Genomic DNA, 12,557 nt, shown 5'->3' with positions numbered 1-12,557 from the left:
TTGTTTTCAAAAAAGGTCTTTTTGCTGACTAAAGCCTTTAGTCACCCCAGCATTAGTCACCAAATGTCACCAAATAATAGTGACTATTATCCCTTTTTTTTGTAGTGTGCATTTCAAAATACAAACAACTTTAGTTCTGCATAAATGTTGATTGACATTAATAGGATTTATTAACTTAATCTCATGGCCATTAATTCAAATAGAAAAAAAAAAACAATTAACTGCCTAATTAATATCAATCCACAAGTGGATTATCTGGGAAGTACTTGTTTGTATCACTATACAAGTGGAAAGCTTCCTGTCATAGCAATATGGTCAAGGGTCTGTCTTAGACCATGCTTGAGTACTGCTTTTCGACCTAAGCTGAACCATTCTCCACTATCTGACTCAATTCGGCGTTGATAAAAGTTACCAAGCTTCTTCTCAAAGTCTGACCCAGAATTCATCACAAATTCCAGCCACATATGGCCCAACACGTGGCCCATATAAATTTTAACCTGTGGGTTCATATTTCGAATTCGATAACATTTAACCTCTAGCCATGCTCGCATCATAGTCCGAGCCATAGCGACCCCTGTCGTCGGCCTAGGAAGACCACTCAGTATCGTAATTGCTGTTACTTCAGGGCGCTTCAAGCTGAATAAAAGAGACCTCTTGGTGTTGGTAGTAAAACTAGCTGTTACAAGATGTTTACTGTGGCCACCATACTTTTCTCCCACAGCGGCCTTACTCACTTTAAAGAATTCTTCCTCGACGAAGTGTATTAGAATATTTTTCTCTTCAAATTTCAAATCAAACACTTTTTGTATTTCAAAGAAAAGGGCTTCGCATTGGTTAGCTTCCGTAATCGCCGAATCCCGACACTCCAGACATTGATGCCGACCATCATTAAGTAAATAATATATGGTTTTCCTTGGCTTTATTCTTCCACAGCTACAACAACGGGGAGTTCCGTCGTCCTCATGAGAGGGACAGGATCTTTGTAGCGAGATAGGATGTAGCTTAGACTCCACATTACCATCTGAATTTGATGGGATTAAATTTTCACAAACACCACATCGTAAATGCCGCTCCGTGTAGCAGGGTGTGTGGAAAGGATGATTCTCATGCATCCAAAATTTGGAACCAGTAATTGGAAGATCGCAAGCATGACAGCGAAAACAATGTGGATGCCACTGATGAGTACCCTTACAATTTTTATATTTCCCATGCTCAATATTCCTCTTGCAGCCAACACACACCTTGAATTTAGGAGGAGAACCCATGTTCACGCCTTCTTCAACAGCATTGGGAACTTTGCCAACTTGTTCATCGTTCTTCGACTCAACTTTAGTGGGTTCATCATCTTTTCGTTGAGACTCATCTTTTCGATCTTCAATTGAATTAGGCAGCTTCTTAGGCAGTTGCAAGTTAAGATCTCCTTCAGGCTCATCTCTGCGGGGATGAAAATCTTCATTATCTTGTAATCCCAAGAGATCATATCGCTCCTCTATGTGGTGTTGGATCAACAGATGTTCCTTTCCAGCCAGTATTTGCAGCTGGTTTAATTGATCCACATCATCAATAACCAGAAGCACCTTTTTATCACTCAAACAATACTTGGTCATATCGGATCCACTATGAACATTCCAAACATCATTTACCTTTTGCTTCAAGATTGGGGAAAGAAGTTGTTTTTGTAAATGAACAAGCCCATGTGTTGCACAAACCTCTCTCACACTAGCAAGAAAGCAGCTAACATCAAAGTGATGGGAAATTCTATCATAAACAAGTCTTGCAGTAGTTGTCTTACCTGTGCCACCATCCCCCCATATCCCTATAAAGCGAACATCTTTTGCCTCACGATCTAATAGCAATTCTATTTTCTTCAGTCTAAAATCAATTCCCACCAACTTTGTTGTGGAACCTGGCAATGTGAATATTGTGCTAAAATATGAATATGGGTTTTCAATATGTTCAGATGATTTATTCTTCTCCATAAGGAGGTATATATATAGGTTTACAGAGTGCTTTACAAGGAATAAGATACTATCAGGAATTAGGAAAGTATCTCCTAATTATACACAGATTTGTCAACTAAATGGAATGGGAAAGTAAATCCCTTAATTAATCAAGGAAATAATTCTCCTTGATTAATTAGGAGACTCACGTCAACACTCCTCCTCAAGTTGGTGCATATACATCACCAATGCCCAACTTGGTAAGTGAGTCATAAAACACTTTGCTACAAACAGCTTTGGTTAAGATATCAGCTAATTGATCTTCTGATCTTACGAATGGTAGGCGGATGATCTTCTTCTCAATTTTTTCTTTGATAAAATGTCTATCCACCTCAACATGTTTGGTTCGATCATGTTGAACTGGATTATGGGCAATATCAATCGCTGACTTGTTGTCACAATGCAACTCCATTGGCTTTCCTGGCTTGAAACCCAGTTCTGTCAAGAGTCTTCTGATCCATAGCAATTCACAAACTCCATGAGCCATTCCTCGATACTCTGCTTCTGCACTAGACCGAGAAACCACATTTTATTTTTTACTCCGCCAAGTGACTAGATTACCTCCCACGAAGGTGAAGTAGCCTGAAGTAGAGCGTCTGTCAGTAATGGATCCAGCCCAATCAGCATCTGTATATCCCACAACTTCAAGATCTCTATTTTTTGAGAACATTAATCCTTTTCCAGGGGCTAACTTTAAATACCTTAAGATTCGATCAACTGCATTCCTATGAGACACACTGGGTGAATGCATAAACTAACTAACCACACTCACAGCATATGCAATATCTGGTCTTGTGTGGGCTAAATATATTAACCTTCCAACAAGGCGTTGGTACTGTTCCTTATTGGTTGGTTCTTGATCCATACCTTCACACAACTTGTGATTCATCTCGATTGGTGTGTCAGCAGGCTTACATCCAAGCAATCCTATTTCAGCAAGTAGATCCAATACATATTTCCTCTGTGACAGAAATATACCATTTGCGGACCTTGCTACTTCAATTCCAAGAAAGTACTTCAGATCACCTAAATCCTTCATCTCAAATTCCTGAGACAAATACTTCTGTAGTTTCAATTGCTCTCCTGTGTCGTTTCCAGTCACAACTATGTCATCCACATAAACAATCAGTGCGGTAAGTTTCTTTCCATCACGCTTCAGGAACAAAGTGTGATCCGCATTACTCTGTGTATATCCAAAAAACTTCATGGATTTAGTGAATCTACCAAACCATGCCCTGGGAGACTGCTTTAACCCATACAATGATTTTTTTAGCTTGCAAACTTGATTCCCTTTGTCACGAGTGAAGTTACATCCTGGTGGTAAGTCCATATATACTTCTTCTTCCAGGTCTCCATGTAAGAATGCATTCTTTACATCAAACTGATGTAATGGCCAATCGAGATTTGCTGCTAGAGACAGGAGGATTCTGATAGTTTTGATCTTGGCTACTGGGGCAAAGGTTTCTTGGTAGTCTATCCCATATCTCTGTGTGTATCCCTTTGCCACCAATCTAGCTTTATATCTTTCAACAGATCCATCTGCCTTGAGTTTCATAGTATAGATCCATCTGCATCCCACTGTCTTCTTTCCATGAGGTAATTGCACGAGTTCCCATGTGCCATTCTTCTGGAGAGCTCGCATTTCTTCATTCATGGCTTCTTTCCATTTTTGATCTTCTAGTGCTTCAGTTACACTGTTGGGAACAGGTATTTCGGCTAACTGCTTCACAAAGTGTACCCGTGACTCAGATAATCTGGTGAGAGATACATAATTGTTGACGGATATTTCCCCTTTGCATTAATATCTGCTTCGTAGTGTACTGGGGGTTTACCACGATTCTTCCTTTTTGGAATCTGATATGTAGGCTCTGCGCCTTCTGAAATGCAATCAGTTATTTCTTTAATGTTATCAGTTTCAGGTAGAGAAGTTAACTGAATGACGTCCTCAGCAGATGATTGGTGTGGTACTGGAGCTGAAGAATTTTCCGGAGCAGGCATAAACTCTTCAATTCTCTCCTCCTGAGTGTGATGGCTGGGATCGGACTGAAGCGGAACAATTTCAGCAAAAACTGGGGGGAGCGACCGGTCGTCAGGGTCAGGCGACCGGTCGTTTTCAGGCAGAGTCGAGATCGTGCGTTGCGACGTGCGGGGCGACCGGTCGTGAGAAGAATGCGACCGGTCGCTTTCAGGCAGAGTCGTGGGCGACCGGTCGTTTTCATCTGGCGACCGGTCGCTTTCAGGCAGAGTCGTTAGCGACCGGTCGTTTTCAGCTGGCGACCGGTCGTTTTCGTCGGGCGACCGGTCGCGATAGATCGACGATTGGTCGTTCTGAGTCTGGGACGAATCTGGAAAAAAAGCTTGAGTAAAAAATTCAGAAATGTGAGAAGGATCCTCCTGGGCATCCAAAAAATAGCTCTCCTGTTCCCGGAACGCAACATCCATGGAAGTATATACTTTCTGACTCGGCGGATGATAACACCGGTAACCTTTCTGATGAGGTGCATACCCAATGAACACACACTTGTCGGCACGGGGATCTAATTTGCCGCGTTGGTGATCATGTAAGTGGACAAAGACCACACAACCAAATATGTGGGGTTCCAGGTTTTGGGTGGGAGGTATTTGGCTATGGTGTTGGAGTGTTTGAAGGGGGGTTCGGAATTGGAGGATACTAGAGGGAATCCGATTGATAAGGTAAGCCGCAGAAAGGACGGCTTCGCCCCAAAAAGACCGAGGCATATTTGCACCAAAGAGGGATGCACGAACTACTTCCAGTAAGTGTCGATTCTTTCGTTCAGCCACACCATTCTGTTGAGGAGTGGACGGGCATGAGCGTTGATGGATGATACCGTGAGCTTGGAAGAACTCATTAAGATCATGGTTGAGAAATTCCCCGCCATTGTCAGACCGAAGAACCTGAATTCGGGTATGAAATTGTGTCTTCACCATGTGATAAAACTATTGAAACTTGGAACTGACTTCCCCTTTAGTTTGGAGAAGGGAAACCCAGGTCATGCGTGTGCAATCATCAATGAACGTGACAAACCATCTAGCTCCCCCGGGAGTGGTAATTTTAGAAGGGCCCCAAACATCAGAATGAACAAGGGAAAAAGGAATTAAACTTTTATTGGAACTTAAGGGAAAGGGAACACGATGGCTCTTGGCCAGTTCACAAATGTCACACTTAAAACTAGAACTCTCTAAATCTGAAAATAATGAAGGAAATAACTTCTGTAAATATCCAAACGAAGCATGTCCAAGACGGCGATGCCATAACCATACTTCGGAAGTTTTCTTCTCAACACTCGTCCCCCCAATTTTGTAAGCGTGACTGAGGCTGGCTTCACTGTCAGATGCCAGGTCCAAATAATAGAGTTTGCCCCTCCTAGTACCACAACCAATCGTCTTGCTGCTGAGAATGTCCTGAAAAACACAATGAGTAGGCCAAAAGGTTACAGTGCAATTCAAAGCCGTAGTAATTTGGGCAACAGACAAGAGATTATGATGTAAGGATGGAACAATCAACACAGAATCCGAAGTGAGGGAGTCAGAGAGAGAGAGGGAACCCTCCCCAATCACCGGGGAGGGGGTACCATTGGCATTAGACACCACCGATTGAGAAGGCGGTGTATGAAAAATAATTTGTCCCGGATCAAAGGTCATGTGATCAGTGGCTCCGGTGTCAATGACCCATGTGTGTTTCTTTGAGGAACTATGCAAAAGATAACCTTGGGTACCTGATGTGGCTACAGAGGCAGAGGCAGGAGCCGGTGCAGGTGGAGCAGCAGGACTTACAGGATCCGTGACGGAAGATGTGTGAAGGGAGGTGCTCTTATTCCTGCGAGGAGCTTTGGAGTGGTCCCACCAATCCGGGTACCCAATTAGTTCATAACAGCGAGCACGATTATGTTTGTTCCCACCACAATGAGTGCATTTGGTTTCTGGACGAGAGCTTGTGGTCTGAGTCTGAGAAGCGCCACCGGTAGAGGGTGGAGGGCCCCTCGGACGTTGAGTGGCCAGAACCGCAGTGTCTGGAGTACTGGCCATGGTCAGTCGTTGTTGAGCTTCGCGACGTACATATGCAAAAGTTTGGTCAAGATCCAATTTGGGGTCTTTGCGCAGGATCTCCCCCCGGACTTGATCAAACTGAGGATCGAGCCCGGCAAGGAAAAGGTGAACACGAAGACGATCCAGTTCAGTCTGGCGCTCAGTGATGTCGGCGTCACAGTGCATGCGATTCGGGGTGCGATGATCAATCTCCTGAAAGATGGTCTGCAGTTGGCTGTAGTATTTGTGGACGGGAGCACCATTCTGTTTAATGGTGAACGCCCGTTTGTTGAGATCAAACAGAAAAGTTTCATCCCCCCCATCAAAGTAGGTTTTCTTCACGGCATCCCAGATTTCTTTGGCGGTACTAAAACGGATGAACCGACCCATCAAGTCTGGAGACATGGAGTCGATGAGCCACCCTTTGACCCGAAAGTTCGCCGTACACCATTGGTTGTAAGTGGAGGAGGACTTAGGGGGCTGCGGAGTGTCGCCGGTGAGGTACCCCAATTTTTCGCGACTAGCAATACGTAACTCCATGACCTGAGACCATAAGGCATAATTTGTCTCGGTCAAGGTGATGCCGGTAGGAAACGGAGCGTTGTCACTCTGAATAGTAACAATTTGGGGGGATGAGGAAGTGGATTCGGTGGTTTGGGAAACGATATCCATGGCAGCGGAAGGAAAATAGGTAGGGTTTCGGGGTGTGTTTAGGGTTTTAGGGATTCAGGGTTCAGAGTTTCAGGATTCAGGGTTCCGGGATTCAGGATTCAGGATTCAGGGATTCAGAGTGTTTGAGGGTTTCGGGGTGTGTTTAGGGTTTCGGGATTCAGGATTCAGAGTTTCAGGATTCAGGGTTTCGGGATTCAGGATTCAGGATTCAGGGATTCAGGATACGAGGATACGGGTTCGAGAAATTCAATACGAGGATTTAGAGACAACCTAGGTTCGATTGCTCTGATACCATGCTAAAATATGAATATGGGTTTTCAATATGTTCAGATGATTTATTCTTCTCCATAAGGAGGTATATATATAGGTTTACAGAGTGCTTTACAAGGAATAAGATACTATCAGGAATTAGGAAAGTATCTCCTAATTATACACAAATTTGTCAACTAAATGGAATGGGAAAGTAAATCCCTTAATTAATCAAGGAAATAATTCTCCTTGATTAATTAGGAGACTCACGTCAACATATTGTAGGATGCACTTTGTTACACACTTCTTCAACAATTTCTTTGATAAGGTCGCTCTCATCTCTACAAACAAGAAAAATGGTGAGATTACATATATGAAGCATAATTTGAAAAAACGAATAATACCCTGTACATTTGAGCATGCATGATGCATACCTATCTTTTGAAGTCCACCCATCGATATTACCAATTTTTGTAAGAGCAGCTCTCCACCGTTGAATCCTTTCTTTTTCTTTTTTGAAGTTCTTTTTATGCTTGTTGAAGGCTTCCTCAAAAGTTCCCATTTGCTTTCGAACCTCAGAGGGATCTACATCATAAAAAACTGGTAGAATGGTGTCGATTTTCATGCACTCAACAATCTTTGAAACCTCATCTAAGCACCAGCTGGAAGAAGCATAGTTTGGTGAGAGGATAACAATGGCAAACCATGATTCTTCGATTGCTCTCAGTAGATTTGGTGAAATAGTTGTACCTCTTTTAAGTTCATTGTCGTCCCTAAAAGTTGTAATTGAGCGAAACCACAACCTGTCATATAGATGAGCCGTAAAACCCCTGCGAGTGTCTATGCCCCTAAAACTCAAGAACACTTGATATTTGCATTGAGAAGTTGAAGGAGCAGAAGTGGAGGCTCTTTGGATGCTGAAAGCCATTCGGCAGTGGTTGCAACTAAATCTGCTAGAAACACAAAAGATACAAGAACTTTTGGTAGAATATTAGAGAGAGAAAAAACACAAAACTGCATACTATTTCAGATCTGTTGGAATTGTAGGAGGTGTGATGTGAGTTGCTCTGATACCACTGTTGGATTGTAGGGGAAAACAAAGTGATTTTATTAGATTTGGAGGAGAATAGTACATAGGTGAGTGTAGGCTAATTGGCCTTCTTCATAGCTTATTGGCTTATTGGCCTCCTTAGTATTTTAGCTAATTGGCCATCACACTTGACTTAGATTAGTTTGGGCTATTTGGCCCTACACTTAAATTTGTGAGCTTATTGGCTCTCAACATAGCTTCCTTTGGGTAGCTCTTGGCTCCCTTATAGATTGGGAGTTGATTGGTTTACTCCACATTTCATTGTGGTTGCATGCCTATTTATAGGCATTCTTTGCCTACATCACCAAGTTTGTGGCTTTTACTAGAAACTTCTATATTTTACAATATTTATTTTTGTGGCTATTGTTTAGCCATCATGCTCCATGAGTGTTCTTGGTTTTTCTAGAACATTCTTCCATCTTTAACTCTCTTTGTCTTGTGCTAGAATGTTCTTCAAGCTTGCTTTTGTTCCACCTCCTTATTCTTTTCTCCACAACTCTAGATTCTTCCAAGGTTTAGGCTCATCTCAAAACTTCTAGATTATTCCACACATTTCTTTAGCACAAATGTGCATTAATTTCAACAAGATCCTGAAATAACCTGTATGATTGCTATACAAATCTGTCAATTAATAAAAGCAAGATCGTAAATGGCACGAAATGAAACTGGAACAAGGAATGGAGATCGCAGAGAGAGAGAGAGATAAGGTACATCACGTGTGTGAAAGGTGAAACAATCGAAGAAGAACATGGAGAAAAATTATGAGAGGGCGGCAGGGGTGTGTTGATGAAACCAAAGAAGAGACATAGGAAGAGATGTTGTTTGACTTTAGTGAGGGGGTGAGTGGAAACTGCGTCTCCTCTTGAGTTATCAGCTCTCACACCATGGTTTTTCCTTTCTTTTTTTGTCTTTGGTTGAGGTGTTTTTGTTTTTGTCTTTGGTTTTAAAGAAAATAATATGAGAAGATAAGATTAATATATAGAATAGACAAGCTAATTCATATTACACAATGAAAAAGAAAAACAATATGAGTAAAATAGGAACAAGAATTTATTTTTTATAATATTTAAAGAAAACAAAATTGATTTAACAAGAAGTTCCCATTGGCACTATGTGGCTCAGCCACTGATAATTGTTTTGTTTTTACGCAAAGGCTTTTAATTTCTTTCCATGTTTTGGGATGATAAGATTGAAGAGAAGTAAGACTTTTTCTTCTATCTTTCTATGGTTCTATGGATAAATACAGCACTCAGTTTGGAAAAAACCTGGAAAACTCATGGTGATGTTATTATGAGTACCTTTTCAAGGTGAGGGGAGCTTCCAAATTTTTCATAATTTGAATTATCTCGTCAGTGCTATATTAAGTTTCTATTCTCATATTAACAATAATTAATATTTTATGGCTCATCATGAATTAGCCAAATTTGCTTTCTTTAGGATGATTTGTGTTTTCTGTATTCTATTGATGAATAAAGTCTTTGGCCTTTGGTCACTTTTTCGTGTCATTATATGTACGTTCTTGATATTATGAATCTGGTGAGTGATAAGGCATAGGAAAGTTCTGGACCTTGTTGAGAAACCGTGAAGGTATGAAGATCTGTTGAGTCGAAGGAACACGTAGCATTCCTCTTTTGTAGTTCAGAGCTTGTGTACCTAATTTTTTCAATTGCCATGGCTAAGGTAAAAACAACATCATAAGCCCACAGTCCACAACAATCCAATTCAGCACCAGTGATGTTTGGATAGTCCTTGTTTTAGTCACCCGAGCATTAGTCACCAAATGTCACCAAATAATAGTGACTGTTGTCAATTTTTTTTGTAGTGTGCATTTCAATATACAAACAACTTTAATTCTGCATAAATGTTGATTGACATTAATAGGATTTGTTAACTTAATCTCATGGCCATTAATTCAAATAGAAAAAAAAAACAATTAACAGGCTAATTAATATCAATCCACAAGTGGATTATCTGGGAAGTACTTGTTTGTATCACTATACAAGTGGAAAGCTTCCTGTCATCGCAATATGGTCAAGGGTCTGTCTTAGACCATTCTTGAGTACTGCTTTACGACCTAAGCTGAACCCTTCTCCACTATCTGACTCAATTCGGCGTTGATAAAAGTTACCAAGCTTCTTCTCAAAGTCTGACCCAGAATTCATCACAAATTCCAGCCACATATAGCCCAACACTTGGCTCATATCAATTTTAACCTGTGGGTTCATATTTCGAATTCGATAACATTTAACCTCTAGCCATGCTCGCATCATAGTCCGAGCGATAATGAGCCCTGTCGTCGGCCTAGGAAGACCACTCAGTATCGTAATTGCTGTTACTTCAGGGCTTTTCAAGCTGAATAAAATAGACCTCTTGGTGTTGGTAGTAAAACTGGATGCTACATACTTTTCTCCCACAGCGGCCTTACTCACTTTTAAGAATTCTGTTTCCTCGACGAAGTGTATTAGAATATTTTTCTCTTGAAATTTCAAATCAAAATCTTTTTGTATTTCAAGGAAAAGGGCTTCGCATTCGTCAGCTTCCGTAATCGCCGAATCCCGGCACTCCAGACATTGATGCCGACCATCATTAAGTAAATGATATTTTGTGTTCCTTGGCTTTATTCCTCCACAGCTACAACACCTAGGAGTTCCGTCGTCCTCATGAGAGGGACAGGATACTTGTAGCGAGATAGGATGTACCTTAGACACAACAGTACCATCTGAATTTGATGGGATTAAAATATCACAAACACCACATCGTAAATGCCGATCCTTGTAGCAGAGTGTGTGGTAAGGATGATTCTCATGCATCCAAAATTCGGAACCAGTAATTGGAAGATCGCAAGCATGACAGTTTACCTTCCAATCTTCATATTCCACATGCTCAATATTCCTCTTGCAGCCAACACACACCTTGAATTTAGGAGGAGAATCCATGTTCACACCTTCTTCAACAGCATTGGGAACTTTGCCAACTTGTTCATCGTTCTTCGACTCAACTTTAGTGGGTTCATCATCTTTTCGTTGAGACTCATCTTTCTGATCTTCGATTGAATTAGGCAGTTGCAAGTTAAGATCTCCTTCAGGCTCATCTCTTCTGCGGGGATGAAAATCTTCATTGTCTTGTAATCCCAAGAGCTCATATCGTTCCTCTATGTGGTGTTGGATCAACAGAGGTTCCTTTCTCGTTGTAATAATGATTCTGCTCCCCAAACCAAACCAGTCTTTCTTCCCAGCCAATATTTGCAGCTGGTTTAATTGATCCACATCATCAATAACCAGAAGCACCTTTTTATCACTCAAACAATACTTGGTCATATCGGATCCACTATGAACATTCCAAACATCATTTACCTTTTGCTTCAAGATTGGGGAAAGAAGTTGTTTTTGTAAATGAACAAGCCCATGTGTTGCACAAACCTCTCTCACACTAGCAAGAAAGCAGCTAACATCAAAGTGATGGGAAATTCTATCATAAACAAGTCTTGCAGTAGTTGTCTTACCTGTGCCACCATCCCCCCATATCCCTATAAAGCGAACATCTTTTGCCTCACGATCTAATAGCAATTCTATTTTCTTCAGTCTAAAATCAATTCCCACCAACTCTGTTGTGGAACCTGGCAATGTGAATATTGTAGGATGCACTTTATTACACACTTCTTCCACAATTTCTTTGATAAGGTCGCTCTCATCTCTACAACCAACAAAAAACCGTCCGGTGAGATTACATATATATATATGAAGCATAATTTGAAAAAACGAATAATACCCTGTACATCTGTGCATGCATACCTATCTTTTGAAGTCCACCCAGCGATATTACCAACTTCTTTAAGAGCATCTCTCCACCGTTGAACCTTTTCTTTTTTAAAGTTCTTTTTATGCTTGTTGAAGGCTTCCGCAAAAGTTCCCATTTGCTTTCGAACATCAGAGGGATCTACGTCATAAAAAACTGGTAGAATGAACTGGATTTTCATGCACTCAACAATCTTTGAAACCTCATCTAAGCACCAGCTGGAAGAAGCATAGTTTGGTGAGAGGATAACGATCGCAAGCCATGATTCTTCGACTGCTCTCAGTAGAGTTGGTGAAATAGTTGTACTTCTTTCAAGTTCATTGTCGTCCCTAAAAGTTGTAATTGAGCGAAAACGCAACCTGTCATATAGATGAGCCGTAAAACCCCTGCGAGTGTCTATGCCCCTAAAACTCAAGAACACTTGATATTTGCATTGAGAAGCTGAAGGAGCGGAAGTGGAGGCTCTTTGGCTGCTGAAATCCATTCGGCAGTACTGCAAGTAATCTGCTAGAAACACAAAAGATACAAGAACTTTTGGTAGAATATAAGAGAGAAAAAAAAACATAAAACTGCATACTATTTCAGATGCTGAAATAACCTGTAAGATTGCTATACAAATCTGTCAATTAATACAAGCAAGATCGTAAATGGCACGAAAATGAAACTGGAACAGGGAATGGAGATCGCAGAGAAAGAGAGAGAGA

At 41.1% G+C, this 12,557-nt stretch overlaps 1 protein-coding gene and 1 pseudogene across 1 annotated transcript; both read right to left on the bottom strand.

Annotated features, from left to right (window-relative positions):
* Positions 1–238: 238 nt before the first annotated feature.
* LOC148294027 (uncharacterized) lies at positions 239–9,731 on the bottom strand (annotated as a pseudogene).
* A 321-nt stretch (positions 9,732–10,052) lies between these two features.
* LOC148294026 (uncharacterized) lies at positions 10,053–12,337 on the bottom strand. Its single transcript, XM_088254694.1, has 2 exons — positions 11,850–12,337; positions 10,053–11,751 (listed from the first exon to the last, which is right to left on the bottom strand). The coding sequence occupies exons 1-2, from the start codon at positions 12,335–12,337 to the stop codon at positions 10,053–10,055; spliced, it is 2,187 nt and encodes a 728-aa protein (XP_088110820.1).
* Between the last annotated feature and the right edge of the window lie 220 nt (positions 12,338–12,557).

This window comes from Prunus avium, chromosome 6 (genome assembly GCF_965620075.1).
Source record: "Prunus avium chromosome 6, drPruAviu1.hap1.1, whole genome shotgun sequence".
NCBI classification, from domain to species: domain Eukaryota; kingdom Viridiplantae; phylum Streptophyta; class Magnoliopsida; order Rosales; family Rosaceae; genus Prunus; species Prunus avium.
Note: the sequence above shows the minus strand (reverse complement) of the source record. Positions and strands in the feature narration are given on the sequence as shown.